The sequence below is a fragment of the Engraulis encrasicolus genome, chromosome 24 (genome assembly GCF_034702125.1).
Source record: "Engraulis encrasicolus isolate BLACKSEA-1 chromosome 24, IST_EnEncr_1.0, whole genome shotgun sequence".
Lineage (NCBI taxonomy): Eukaryota > Metazoa > Chordata > Actinopteri > Clupeiformes > Engraulidae > Engraulis > Engraulis encrasicolus.
Window position 1 is genome coordinate 32,392,766 of NC_085880.1, and position 15,000 is coordinate 32,407,765.

Genomic DNA, 15,000 nt, shown 5'->3' on the forward strand with positions numbered 1-15,000 from the left:
GTTACCTGTGTGTGTGTGTGGTGTTGAGCGTGTCCACGAGGGGTAAGTCCAGGCTGACAGGACTGTTGCTGTTCCTCTCGCTGCTCTCGTATCCGCTCTCCATCCTCTGGATCAGGCGCGCCTGCTGCTGATGCTGCTGATGATGCTGCTGCTCCAGCCACCTGTTGCTGCTGCGCAGCCCTGTCCCCGTCCCCAGAGAAGGGGGCGCTGTCCCCGTGGCTGTGGGCGGGATGTTGAGCTGGCCGGCTGCCGTGGATGACTGCGCCGCTGCGTTGTTGTTGTTGGTGGATGCCGTGGTGATGGTTGCCGTGGTGGCTGTGGTGGTGGTGTTGGCGTTGTGGTGTTGGCTTTCGTGCTGCTGCTGCTGCTGCGCGCCGGGCGATCCTCCTCCGTCCTCGTGGAGGGGCCCGGCGTTGAGCGGGCTGTACCCGGCCTGCCGCCTCCTCTCCCGGCTGAAGATGCTGTCGATGTTCAGGGCCTCTCTCCGCGGCCTCCAGGCGGGCCGGTACCGACCGCTTCCGCTGCCGCCCCCCGACGTGGAGCTGGACTTGGACTCGCTGCTGGTGCTGTCCGCCTCCCAGTCGCAGGAGCCCTGGGCGCCCGGCTCCGACCCGTTGACACCCATAATGCCTCCACTGGTACCAACCCCGCCGCCGCTGCTGCTGCTGCCGCCTATGCTGCCGCTGGCCGTGTTGATGATGGAGGTGGAGGAGGAGAGCGGCCGGCTGTGGATGATGTTGCTCATCGTCTCTTTAAAGTCCCGCAGCCGGCTGCCAGACGAGGGCTTGGGGGCGGCGCGAGGAGCCTGCTGCTCTTTTAGAGTCTCACCTACACACGCACACACACACACACACACACACACACACACACACACACACACAGGCAGGCAGGCAGGCAGGCACACGCACACGCACACATGCACAGAGTGGGAGGATGAACAAGAGAAATGGACAAGGGAGGAAGTTAAGAGGAATGAATAAGAGAGAGGGGAGAGAGAGGAATGATGAGAGGAGGGGAGAGAGAAAAAGACGAGGGAGTGGGAGAGGGAGGTAGAGGTCGAAAAACAGAAAGAGAGAGAGAGAGAGAGAGAGAGAGAGAGAGAGAGAGAGAGAGAGAGAGAGAGAGAGAGAGAGAGAGAGAGAGAGAGAGAGAGAGAGAGTTGTGTGGGCGAAGAGATGGGAAAGCCCAACAACATTATGAGCCTGAAGAGGCTGCACCTGCCACTACTGCTGCTGTGAGTCACACATCAAACAGGAGGAGGAGAGGATAGAGGGAGAGGAGGAATAGAGGAATGGAAAGAAGACTAGAGCAGGGAAGGAGAGATGAAAGATGGAGGCTATAAAGGATAGAGGGAGGAGGGAAGTACAAGCCATTCGAAAGCAGCAACTACACCCTCACGACAGTACATAACACTGCTGCCTCTTCTTCATGAATGCTGTACACATCCGCAGATGGGAGCAGAGGAGAGCTAGAGTGCCCATCCTTGGCTCTCTATGCTGCTGGCCATTACGCTGCTCATTCATTTGGGGGCTAGGATCAATGGCGGTCAATCTCACTTTGCAGTCTCCACAGTGGCCAAACAGCGTATTGGTACCAATCACTCCGAAACAAGCGCTCATTAGGGGGGAGGCAGGAAGAAGACGACTGCTGATCAGACATCTCTGTCAGGACGCACAGTTCAGCCATCGCAAGGTTAGGGCTGTTGCTGTTTTACAAAGTTGATCTTGGCATTTCGCAAGGCAGGAGGGTGCGACTTGCGCCAGTCTAGTGGTAAGATCGTCTCTGGCTCTGTCAGATAACATGCAATATGAGAAAGTCTGTCTGTGAAGATTCTCATTCACGCAGGCCATAACGAGGCCATAATGAGGTCATAATCACGCAGGCCAATACTAAACTCTTGGGTAGGGGGAGTGATTAACCACCACTCTCGCCTGTCCTCTTAAATGACTGAGGTACCCTGAACATGGTGTTGGCCTGCCTGTTGGGCAATTTCTTTACACAGGGGAGGCATAAGTGACATTGTGACCTTCCCAGTAGAACTTTTCACCTTTCCCCTTGTGACAGGCAGCTGTGACCTCCAACTCACCTTCGCTGTGGTAACCGGCCGATGACACCTCGTCGTTACGCGAGCCTCGGCTACGGTCGTCAAAGCGCCGCGGTCGACTTGTGCTCCTCTTCCTGTCTGAAGTCCCGCCTTTCTTGTCCGTCTGCCCAGACTTCCTGAAGGGGTGGCGTGACAGGGGCTCGCTGTCCGTTACTGGGCCTGGGGATAAAACAGTCACATAATGTCACCGATCAGTAACTGCAACTTACAAATTCACAGGTGCTGCCTTTTAGGGTTTTCTTTTCTACATCCAGTACCTGTATGGCTCCATTGGAGATCAACACTTTGAGAGGATCACAGTATAAGCTTATTATATCCCCGAAACGCGGAGCGTCGGGGATGTAATGGTTTTGCGTGCGCGTCCGCCGCGTCCGCGTCCGCGTCCGCCGCGTAAGGTCTTTCGTGTTAACGCGATAACTTTTGAACGGATGTTTGGATTTGTCCCAGATTTTTTGGGTGAATGCTCCAGGACAGGTTCATGAACTGATTCGAGTTTGGAGGTCAACACTTTCAAAATGGCTGAATTCAAGATGGCCGAATTTTTGTTTGGTCCATAACTTCTGACCGGGTGGATGGATTTGTCCCAGATTTGGTGTGTGAATGCTCTAGGGTAGGTTCATGAACTGAGTCGAGTTGGGAGGTCAACACTTTCAAGATGGCTGAATTCAAGATGGCCGAATTTTTGTTTGGTCCATAACTTCTGACCTGGTGGATGGATTTGTCCCAGATTTGGTGTGTGAATGCTCTAGGGTAGGTTCATGAACTGATTCGAGTTTGGAGGTCAACACTTTCAAGATGGCTGAATTCAAGATGGCCGAATTATTGTTTGGCCCATAACTACTGACCGGTTGGATGGATTTGTCCCAGATTTTGTGTGTGAATGCTCTAGGGTAGGTTCATGAACTGATTCGAGTTTGGAAGACAACACTTTCAAAATGGCGGAATTTTCATTTGGCCCATAACTTCTGACTGGGTGGATTGATTTGCCCGGTAACACCTTATTTTAATGGTTCACCATTTCAGTGAATCTACCATATTAGGTACAGTGTAATAACCAATGTAACAATATTTAATACCATTTAATACTAGTGTAATACCAGTGTAACAATATGCAATATCAGGTACAGTGTAGTAACGAGTGTAACAGTATGCAATACCATGTAATATAGTGTAATACCAGTGTAACAATATGCAATACCATGTAATACCACTTACGCACAAACACATGATGTAAGTAAAAAAATTACATTGTATTAAATATTGTTACACTGGTTATTACACTGTACCTAATGTGGTATATCCACTGAACCATTAAAACAGTATTACCATTTGCCCCATTTTTTGCTTCATTTTCACAATAGTCGTTTGGTTTTAAGCCTATGCGCGTCATGTCACGTCTGTATATACGTTTACGAAATGGTGGACGGGAGTGGTAGGAATGATGGGGGACTGGAAGCGTCGCGTTTCGGGGATATACCTTAAGCAGTCGAAGGCGACTGCACAGGCAGTCTAGTTTATACATGTTTTATTCTAAAGTGCCTTGAATAAGCCTGGCAAATACTATGGTCTCTGTATTGTACACTCTGAGTGAGTTACGTGAAGAAATGTGTGGTAGTTCTTTGCCTTTTATGCTTAAGTGAAATTACTTAAGCATAAATAGTAATTTAACTCGAGCAATCCTTCCTTAAACTCAGCTTTACTCCTCTAAAAAATAACAGGAATATTATCACTCGAAGGTAGCCTTTCCCCCTGAGCCTGTGCTAACAGTATAGTTTCCTTGTCAATTACCGGTATCTCAGCTACACTAAGAGAACCACAAGTAGTATAAGAAGATCATCTTGAAGTTTACGATGAAATTTATGGGGGATATAAATATACAGGGACAGCTGTAGCCTAATAGTTATGGAGATGGACCACCCTTCCACTCCCTATCCATGGCTGAAGTGCCCTTGAGCAAGGCACCTAACCCCACACACTGCTCCAGGGACTGTAACCACTTGGATAAAGTCAGTTAAAAGTGTCATAAGTGTATAAAATGTGGATAAAAGTGTCAGTTAAGTGTAATGTAAATGTAAACATATAGTTTGCTCTTAATAGCCCCAAGTGAAGTCAGCCCAGCAGCATGTAGTAGTTTCCTGAGGTCAATGAGTCTCAGACAAATCATGAAGGCCACCAGTCAGCCTGTAAGTCACAGCGATAGGGCCTCCGTACAACGGTCAATTCCATCACAGCAGAGCATGGATAAACAAAGTGCGGCTCCGACAAAACAGAGATCTGCTGCAATCGGCCGCCAACATCCGCAGACATCGTTGCGGTGTGCGCCGGGTCGTATTGAAAACAGTGGAATCAACCGTTGGCAGAGCAGAGCAGTGCCCGGCACTTTGTCGGAACCGGTGTGTGGAGGCCCGTAGTGGAGAGGCGGCATTGCCATGAAAGGCGGCAGGGCAGTGCAGTGCTGCAGGAGTTCAGCAGTTCAATGCTCTGTGTGCTTGCTGGCTGGCTGGCTGGCTGGCCTTCTCACTGGCTGTCTGTCTGTCTGTCTGGCTGTGCTTGCTCGCTGGCCTGCATGCCAACACATTTCTATGGCCGTCTGGTGCCCCCATTCAAAGGCACTGCTGGGCCATTGTGCGTGTCTGTATGAGATGCATTTGTTATGCTGATTTATATAGACGGCTGAACCATTTTAACCGCCGCCTCCTTAAAATATCCCGCTTTCGGGCAAAAGTCAATTCCCATTCTCTTCCCCTAGCCACACACACACACAAGCACAAGCACACGCACGCACGCACACACACTAAGCAGCTCTTGTTGACACACTGATGAACCCCTTGTGCTCCAGACACCAGTCACATTTTCAGAAGCTGCATCTATTAAGCCAAGACAGCCTCGGTTTCTAAATAGAGACCAACTTGAAAGTCTGCATAAATGCAACACTTGTTCCAGCAGATTCTAACACTTAGTAGGCTGACAGTCTGTAGGTAGGGGTGGGTGGTGGAGAGGAGAGGAGAGGAGGAGAAGAGAATAGAAGAGAGGAGAGGTGAGGAGAGGAGAGGAGGGGAAAGGGTGATGAGAATAGAAGGGGGGAGAGGAGAAGAGAAGAGAGGAGAAGAGAAGAGAAGAGAAGAGAAGAGAAGAGAAGAGAAGAGAAGAGAAGAGAAGAGAAGAGAAGAGAAGAGAAGAGAAGAGTATATTTGGATATATAGATGGAGCCAGACTGTTAGTGTGAGTGTGTTTGCGAGTTGTCACCTTCAGATCAGTATAAGAGGCAGCATTAAGTGAACCAGCCGCCTGTAAGATATTCAGCCATGCATCGTTTAAGTGTAGGCGTGTATATGTGTTTCTATATTTGCTTGAATATGCCATGTGTACTTGTGAGCGTGTGTGTGTGTGTGTGTATTAGGGCTGTCCACGACCAAGGATTTTGTTGGTCGACCAAAGCTTGTCATTTACTTCGACTAATCGATTAATCCCCCCCCCCCAAAAAAAATGTTAAAAAATTTTTTTACATCCTATTTTGACCCAGATAGCCCTACTAGGTATAATGATTATTCAAAGTTCGAATTCACATCGTTTTAGCCTATAAAACACTAAATTAATATTCGGTGATGGAAACAAACTGCGCATGGTAGAGATGCCACTCGTTGCCTGAAAGCAGAAGTGTAGCCCAACTGGAGGGCAGAATCAATATTCCTGCGTTGTCTGTCATACCTTTAATCTATTTGGACATCTATTGCAGCGTCACTGTATAGTTGTTAACTGGAATGTCCATCAAGCACTTAGTGTCTGTTTATGGTCTTAAATGATACGCAGCGTTTCCCCTTTTAAATGACCCACGCTGGTTTTGTTTATCGCTGGACTGGAGTCTTGACAAGAGTTGCCGTTCAGGGCAGCAAACAGAATTCTGATAAGTTGTCGGTGAATGACTTAGGGTTACAACGTACACACACCCCAAAATATGTTCATATCTGGTGGTGGTTCTTTGGATGTTGGCCAGCACGGAGTAAAATTGTACAGCCAAGTGATAAAGCAAAGTGGTATGGAAGCTAACAAAGTGCGAGTTAGCACCATGACGTTGCAACATAGCATTTTGGAGCTTCAGATTATGCGCCGACGCGTCTTCACTCTTCACACTTTTTACACCGTCTGCAATAAACGGATAATTATGCGAGACGAGACCGATGCAGGCGGCTCCCTGGAGTTTTGTCAACCAATGGAATGAACGAGTCGAGTGAGGTATTGTAGCAAACGGTGCCGGTAGAACTAGTGTCTGTGTACGGGTGCGTGTATATGACAGAGGGAGGGAGAAGAGAGCAGCATCTGCCGTGGTGGTGAACATACATAATTAAACGCACCTGTCGCTCGAATTTGCGTGGTTCTTCTCGCCCAGCGTTAGTGACCATTGGCTGACAAGCAATCTGTATCCTAAGGATTCCATGTTTTAGAGCTCCTTCCAGAGTCCTGAAAGCCCTTAGACGAGACGCTGTTTTTTTGGGGGGGTTTTTTCCTCCGCTGCGACCAATCGACCAATGGGATTCTGTCGACTAGAATTTTTTTTGGTCGACCAACGATTAGTCGATTATTTGCGGACAGCCCTAGTGTATGTGTGTGTGTGTGTGTATGTGTGTGTGTCTGCTATGTGTGTGTGTGTGTGTGTGTGTGTGTGTGTGTGTGTGTGTGTGTGTGTGTACCTGTGTTCTCCAGGCTGCTGTGCGATGCGTTGTCGTTGTTGTCCGGATTGCAGATGACGGTGCCCTGGGAGTCGGAGGAGAAGTGGCTGGCCATGGACTCATGGTGCGAGTGGGAGTGCAGGTAGCTGTAGCTGTCTGTGGACGAGTCTGTACGCGTGTCGCTGGAGATGGAGGGCTCCCGGCCTGGCAAAGAGCATAACAAGGAAACTGGAGGTTATTAAACAGACATTTGAAGAGCCCTGTTGCAAAATGACTTGCATCAATCAGACTCTGCTTTCACAGTGGGATCTAGTAGCACTGTGTGTGTGTGTGTGTGTGTGTGTGTGTGTGTGTGTGTGTGTGTGTGTGTGTGTGTGTGTGTGTGTGTGTGTGTGTGTGTGTGTGTGTGTGTGTGTGTGTGTGTCTTTCTCTGTGTGTGTCTGTATGTGTGTGTGTGCCGTACCCGAGTCCTCGCTGTCGTAGTGGGCCTTGTTGATGTAGTGCAGGTCGAGGCGCGAGCCCTGGTCCTGTGCTACCACCGGCGTCCCCCGGGGGTCAGCATAGAGCAGCAGCAGCGGCTGGTAGTGGCCCTTTATACACCGAGAGACCACATCCTTCCACTTAGGCCCAATCTGATAGAGAGAGAGAGAGAGAGAGAGAGAGAGAGAGAGAGAGAGAGAGAGAGAGAGAGAGAGAGAGAGAGAGAGAGAGAGAGAGAGAGGAGGGAACACAGAAAGGTAGGTAGGGAAAATGGAGAGAGGAAGAAAGGGATAGAGAGACAGCAAGGAAGAGAGAGAGGAAGAAGGATAGAGAGACAAAGGGCAGAGGAAGATAGGAAAAAGGAAAGGACGAGAGACAGCAAGTGGGAGGGAAAAAGGGATAGGAAGGGAGTGGTAGGTACAGAAATTCAGAGAGAGAGGTAGAGGAAGGCAGAGAGTGAGAAGAAGGGAGGGAGGGACAGAAAAGAGGAAGAGAGAGAGAGAGAGAGAGAGAAAGGTAACCCAAGACAGGGGAGGGACAGAACGAGAAAGAAGAAGGGAGGGAAAGAGAAACACAACACGAAAGTCAGCATCAGATAGAGCTGTGAGCAGTGATCTGTGATCCGTGATCCGCCTTCCTGTGACTCAGCCCCTGGTGACCGATGACGTGACACTTCCCAGCAGCGAGCCCGCCTCACCGCAACACCACACAAACACACAAACAAACAAACAAACAAACATCACGACAACAACGACGCACCGATCCGCTCATACAAACAGGACTCGCATTTACGCTTACATGTCCAAGTTGACTAGCAGCAGTCATCCGACAACAACAGGACAAAGCAACAGAGAGAATGTAAGGACATACAGGCGGTCCGTCGAAAAACACAATCTGCGATAAGAAAAAAACTAAAACAAAAAACACAATGCCTCTCCATTTCCGCTTCGGCGCTTTTTTTTTTTTTTGCCCGAGCTGAACCCAGCTTACCCCCCCTCTAGAGATCCTCCCCTTCACTTCCACGCCACCAGAGATCCGCTTCAGGCTTCGGCTCAGCTCTGCTCAGCTCTCGGCCTCCATGCTCACTCGTAACAACTGAGGCAGGATGTCCGCACTGCCCTATCACGGCAAAGCAGCGCGCACTGACAATGTGTGTGTGCGTGCGTGCGTGTGCGTGAGATTGTATATGTCGTTGTGCTGCGTGATGGTGTTTGTACGTGTGCTCGTCTGTGTGTGTCTGCATGTGTATAGTGTGTGAGTGTCTAAGGGTGTTAAAAAGTATGAGCTTGTATGTATGGGTGTGTGTTCTGTAGTGTCAGTGTCTGTGAGTGAGTATGTGTGTGTTTTAACAGGGATCCTATCAGCGTTCATGGATGACAATATGTGGGTGTGAACAAGTGGTCACGTTTGTTTGAATGTGTTTTTCCATCTGTGCTAGTGCACGCAGACAACAGTGAACGAGGTGTGTGTGAGAGTGATGTGTGTGTGAAAACAGTGTGTGTGTTTGTGTGTGTGTGCGTGTGAGAGAGAGAGAGAGAAAGAGAGAGAGAGAGATATGTGTGTGTGTGTGTGAGAGATGTGTGTAGGAGACAGGCGTGTGTGTGTATGTGTGCGTGTGTGTGTGTGTATGTGTGTCGGTGTGTGATTGGCCACTCTCCCTGGCCAGCTGGGGCCAACACAATGGGGGGATATCCTTGTTTTCTGTCCACTTTTGTCTAGGCCTCTGCTCCGCTCACGTGCTGGGCTTAGTGCGCTCTGTTGGGCCCGGCCCGATCTCACTCGCCGCTCCCTAAACCAGGGGTTCCCAAACTTAACCATGACAATGCCCCCCCATACACCGGTGTATACCCCGGCCCCCACTTTGAAAACCACTGTCCTAAATAAAACAAGCTGCTTTGTGTGCAGCTGGCGGCTCGCAAAGAGCCCAGAGACCTGGAGCGGAGCTGGAGCTGGAGCCCGGTACCTTGTACCGCCCAACATGAACCCATTGGCAGGGCTGAGTAGCGGGGGGAGAGGCACGGAGAGGCAGGGCATGGAGTTGGCCTGGATGCCTTTTTTAATCTCTGTGCTTGTGTGAGTGTGGTGAGTGTATGTACACACACACACACACACATATGTGTGTTGATTTTAGCGTTTTGTGCGCATGTATTTGTGCAGCGCCAGAAAGAGACAGAGGAGACTAAAAGGCTGAATAAAGACTTGGCCAGATTTGGGTGGGCACACACACACACAAACAGAGAGAGAGAGAGAGAGAGAGAGAGAGAGAGAGAGAGAGAGAGAGAGAGACAGAGACAGAGAGAGAGAGAGAGAGAGAGAGAGAGAGAGAGAGAGAGAGAGAGAGACAGAGAGAGAGAGAGAGAGAGAGAGAGAGAAAGAAAGAGAACTAGACCAGTGAGGCGGACAAAGAGAAATCAGGTGACACGCAGAGAGAAAGGGAAAATCAGGTGACACAGAAAATGAGAAAGAAAGAATTTAGAAAACAAGAGTGACACAGACAGACAGAGAGATGGAGAGAAAAAAACAGACTGAAACAGGAGGAGGGGGTTGAGCAAGAGATGGAGATAAAGAGAGAGATAGAGAGAGAGAGAGAGAGAGAGAGAGAGAGAGAGAGAGAGAGAGAGAGCGAGAGAGAATGAGAGAGAGAGAGAGAGAGAGAGAGAGAGAGAGAGAGAGAGAGAGAGAGAGAGAGAGAGAGAGAGAGAGAGAGATGAATGGAAAAGTGAAGGAAAAGGAGTGAGTGGCTAGACACATCTGCTCTTCCTCTCCTTACTCCTCTCCTCCTCATCTATCCCTCTCTCCTTCTTATATTCCTCTCTCCTGCCCTCCTCTCCACGCTCTGCTCCCCAGCTATCCCCTACCCCAGTGGTTCTTAACCTGGGGTGCGGGCACCCCCTGGGGGTGCGCCAGAGATTTCAGGGGGTGCGCGGAATTGTATTTGTGTGCAGGTTATGACCAAAATTCTGCTTCCAAACATTATAATTAGGCGAAATCAAGACCAGATTAAAACATGCTTTGAACCTAATGTAGTCTTTAAAGTATTGAGCAAGAGTCATTGTTAAATTATTTTTAGACCGTATACACTTGTAGACGTTTGGGTTGGGGGTGCGCGGCTTGTCTTGGGCACAGGCTAGGGGGGTGCTTCAAGAAAAAAGGTTAAGAACCACTGCCCTACCCCATCCTCTTCCAACTCTATTCTCCTGTTCTCAGCCCCCTCCTCTCTTTCCCTCTTCCTCTCCTCTCCTCTCTTTCCCTCCTCTCCTCTCCTCTCATCTCCTCTCCTCTCCTCTCCTCTCCTCTCTTTCTCCTCTTCTCTCCTCTCCTCTTCTCTCCTCTCTTCTCTCTTCACTCTTCTCCTCCTCTCCTCTCCTCTCCTTTTCTCTCCTCTTCCCTCTTCCTCTCCTCTCCTTTCCTCTCCTCTTCCCTCTTGTCCTCCTCTCCTTTCCTCTCCTCTCTTCCCTCTTCCTCTCCTCTCCTCTCCCGTTCTCTTCCTTACCTCCACAGTCCCTCTCTCTCCAGTCATCTCTCTTCCTTTCTTGTGTCCCTCTCCCACCCCTAATCTTATCCTCCTTTCCTTTCCTCTCTCTCCTCTTCTATCCTTCGCTAACTCCATCCTCTCCTCCTTCACCCCCTCTCTCTCTCCCTCCCTCCTCTACCCCTTCTCTCCCCCTCTAGCTCCTTCCATCCTTTCATATCCCCCCCCTCTCTCTCTCTCCCTCCTCCTGGCCTGAGCAGAGGGGAGCAGCTCTGACCCAAATACAGCTGCAGCAGAGCAGACCTGAACACCACACAGCCCAGACCAGACAAGAGCTTCTCTCCACACACACCCACACACACACACACACACGCACACGCCCAAGCCCACGCACACACACACACACGCCCACACACACACACACACAAGCTATCACACAGTCAAAAATGTCCTGTAGTGAGTGTCATTTTTTGGAAATCAATGATTGGCCTTAAATTCCTCCCAGCCATGCACTATGCTGGTCCGTCAACCACTGAGGCTAAAATTAGCCTCCGTTTCATTTTTGTCACAATTAACAGAATCCCTTTAGAAGGGGGTAGTTGAGCATGTCCCTGTATGTGTGTGTGTGTGTGTGTGTGTGTGTGTGTGTGTGTGTGTGTGTGTGTGTGTGTGTGTGTGTGTGTGTGTGTGTGTGTGTGAGAGAGAGAGAGAGAGAGAGAGAGAGAGAGAGAGAGAGAGAGAGTGTTAGCGAGTCTGTGTTACTGAGTGTGTGTGTGTGTGTGTGTGTGTGTGTGTGTGTGTGTGTGTGTGTGTGTGTGTGTGTGTGTGTGTGTGTGTGTGTGTGTGTGTGTGTGTGTGTGTGTTCGTGCGTGAGCGTGGGCGTGCTTGTGTGTGTGTGGATGTGGGCAGTCTGTTCACACTCACTGCTCTTGGTAAATGAGGTCATTACACCCTGATCGGTGCTGCTGCGGCATTACCATGACGACAGACATGATGGGATGGAGGCAGTGGGGTGGGGATGGAGAGACTGCTGGATGGAGATGGCCGGAGGGAGGAGGAAGGGGCAGCTGGATATGGAATGGAATGGAGGAGACTGACGGATGCGGTCAGTGGGGATGATGGAGGCTGGGTGGAGGTTAAGAGACTAGAGAGACTGCATGAAGACTGGATGGAGGACGCTGGTGGCAGTGGAGGAGGGTGGAGGAGGCTGGATGCAGGAGGCAGTGGGGCAGCGGAGGAATTCAAATAGAGGCTGGATGGAGGCTGCTAGATGGAGAGGCTGGAGGGATGAAGGAAGGGGCAGCTGGAATGTGGAACGGCAGTGGGATGGGGCTCTTTCCAAAATCCTCACTCCCGTCTTCACCAAGTGCTCGACGACAGAAGTTCAATTCAATATCTCGCAAAAGCGCAATTGAAAGGTCATTTGCAATCGGGATTTTGTAAGGGGGAAAAGCTATTGTTTTCTCCATGGGCTTCACGTGAAGGAGGGGGCTGATGGATAGAGGAGGCTGGTAGCAGTGGAATGGAAGTGTTTGAATAGAGGATTCTGCATGGAGGAGGCAGTGGGGTTGAAGGAAATTAAAGGGACAGTTTGGTCAATTTCAACATGCAGTTGTATTGCTCACGCTACCCTTGACTTGTCAGTACCTGGTGATGCCACATTTTTCGGCTCAGCCCTTTCCGAGATATGAGCAATTCTAATGGGGGCAGCGTTTGTTTACATTTTTAAAAAATGAAACATAGGCCAACTCCAAATACTTTCCCAAAAGGTACTGCTGTTTGCTAGTTGTCTGCTGATGTTTTATAACCTTTTGGATGTTTTTGGGAATAAATAAATATGTTTTTTTGAAATGTAAACAAAGAGCTGCCCCCATTACAATGACCAGGATCTCGGAAACGGCTGAAGAAGAAGAAAAAAAAATCTCAGGCACTGACAAGTCCAGGGTAGTGTGAGCATTACAACTGCATGTTGAAATTGACCAAACTGTCCCTTTAAAATAGAGGAGGCTGGTTGAGGTGTTCCTGTACAGCACGCCACTCAGGGCGCGAACTCGCCAACTCCTAACGCATCAGTTCGGGCATGGGAGGCACAGCACCATGCAGCTGAGCTTAAGGACCATTTCGATAGCTCAGCGCTACGGATACTGCATGAGGCTTCGAGAGGGAGGTTTTACTAACGCTCCATGCCACAGTCTGCTAGTTGGCCTCCATTACAGAGGCAGTGGGGATGAGGGAATTTAAATAGAGGGGGCTGGATGGAGGCAGATGCGGATGGACGAGTCGGGATGGGAGGAGGCTGCTTGATGGCTGATGATGATTGTACATTTGCAGAGTTCAGATGCAAAACCCCCTAAGTCCATTTCTGAAGACCTGCACTTCTATATTTTTAGAGAACCCCGTTGTTGGTTTTGTTTACATTTATGTACTTGATAATACATATAAATAGTTATATTACATAAATAAAATACAAAGATATGCAATATTTATAGCTTTGTATTAAATAAAAATGAATTAAGATTATTTTCTGAAAAGGCACTTAAGGGGTTTTGCATCTGAACTCTTCATTTGCTGATGATGTGCCAAATTAGCAACAACAACAACGAAAAGCACCGCTTGCAGATGCCAATGTGAGTAAGTGGCACAGGCGTCATAAATCCAGTGCTGCCATCATGTCCCCATCACACTAGAGGCGATACACGGACCATAAAACCCGTAAAAGCGTAATATTCTCACTCCCATCGTACGAGTGTCAATAACCACACTACCATGGCACGAGTGTCAATAACCACATCGCCCTACTCACTTTATGGGTTCCCATACACCCCAGGTCCACTGCTGCCTGGATAGAAGCACTTACAAAATCATTTGCATCTCACATATGGAGTAACGTTAGCCCTATACACTCAGATAAACGCACAGACATATTCATACAGAGTGTGTGTGTGTGTGTGTGTGGCTGTATATGTCGTTGTGCGTGATGGTGTTTGTATGTGTGTTAGTCTGTGTGTGTCTGCATGTGTATGTGCGTGTGCGTCTAAGGGTGTGTCTTAGGTTGTTAAAAAGGCTGTGTGTGTGTGTGTGTGTGTGTGTGTGTGTGTGTATGTGTGTGTGCGTGTGTGTGCGTGTGTATGTGTGTGTCTGCGTGTATCTGTGTGTGTCAGTGTAATGCACGGTAATCAGGTGTGCACATGTGTGTGTGAATCCATCACAGTGTGTGTGTGTGTGTCGAAGCCTGTTAGGGAATGTTAAAAGTTTAAAGGGTTTTAAATTAAACCATCAATTTCTACAGCGGGACACTCAATCACATCCACCCACACGAATGCGCACAAACACACACGCGCACACACACACACGCGCGCGCGCACACACACACACAGTGATGGATGCACAACATACACACATGTGCCGGCCTATTACACTGACACACACACACACACACACACACACACACACACACACACACACACACACACACACACACACACACACACACACACACACACACAAGCACATGCTCTCTTTCTCTCTCTCTCTCTCTCTCTCTCTCTCTCTCTCTCTCGCTCTCTCTCTCACACACACACACACACACCCACAGTGATGGATGCACACATACACACATGTGCAGACCTATTACACTGACACACACACACACACACACACACACAAACAAACACAAGCACATGCGCATGCTCTCTCTCTCTCTCTCTCTCTCTCTCTCTCTCTCTGTCTCTCTCTCTCTCCCTGTCACACACACACACACACACACACACACACACACACACACACACACACACACACACACACACACACACACACACACACACACACACACACACACACACACACACACACACACACACACACACACACACATTCCCAAACAGTCCAACACTTCTCTGTCCCTCAGAGCTTGGGTGATTCCAGGCATTCTCTCTCTCACCCCCCATGCTCCCGATCACAGGATGTGCTCGGGCGGGTGAAAACAGGAAACAGGAAGTGAGTGAGTGAGTGTGAGCGAGTGCGTTGGCTGGTTACCTCCTTGACGTGGGCGTCGTCGAAGTACATCCACTTGCGGATCTTGGTCTGGAAGAAGAAGGTGGAGTAGTGCTTGCCGTAGTAGCAGACCATGCCCACCAGATAGAGCTCCGACTGCTTAGCCTTGTCCTCCGTCACCCGGTAGAACAACTGCAGAGAGAGGGAGAGGGAGAGAGAGGGAAAAAGAGAGGGGGGAGAGAGAGAGGGAGAGAGAGAGACAGAGAAAGATACAGAGAGAGAGA

At 49.4% G+C, this 15,000-nt stretch overlaps 1 protein-coding gene across 2 annotated transcripts in view; it reads right to left on the reverse strand.

Moving 5' to 3' along the window:
• Positions 1–15,000, reverse strand: part of usp54a (ubiquitin specific peptidase 54a) — a 99,042-nt gene that overhangs the window by 20,132 nt on the left and 63,910 nt on the right. The window contains exons 9-13 of one of the 2 annotated variants that reach the window (XM_063191370.1): positions 14,759–14,908; positions 7,235–7,403; positions 6,793–6,975; positions 2,087–2,263; positions 6–828 (exon numbers count right to left, since the gene is read on the reverse strand). In XM_063191370.1, coding sequence (XP_063047440.1) covers positions 6–828; positions 2,087–2,263; positions 6,793–6,975; positions 7,235–7,403; positions 14,759–14,908 — 1,502 coding nt within the window. Of the gene's footprint in view, positions 1–5; positions 829–2,086; positions 2,264–6,792; positions 6,976–7,234; positions 7,404–8,049; positions 8,214–14,758; positions 14,909–15,000 lie in introns of those variants that run through there. The other variant, XM_063191369.1, reaches the window with a different exon arrangement.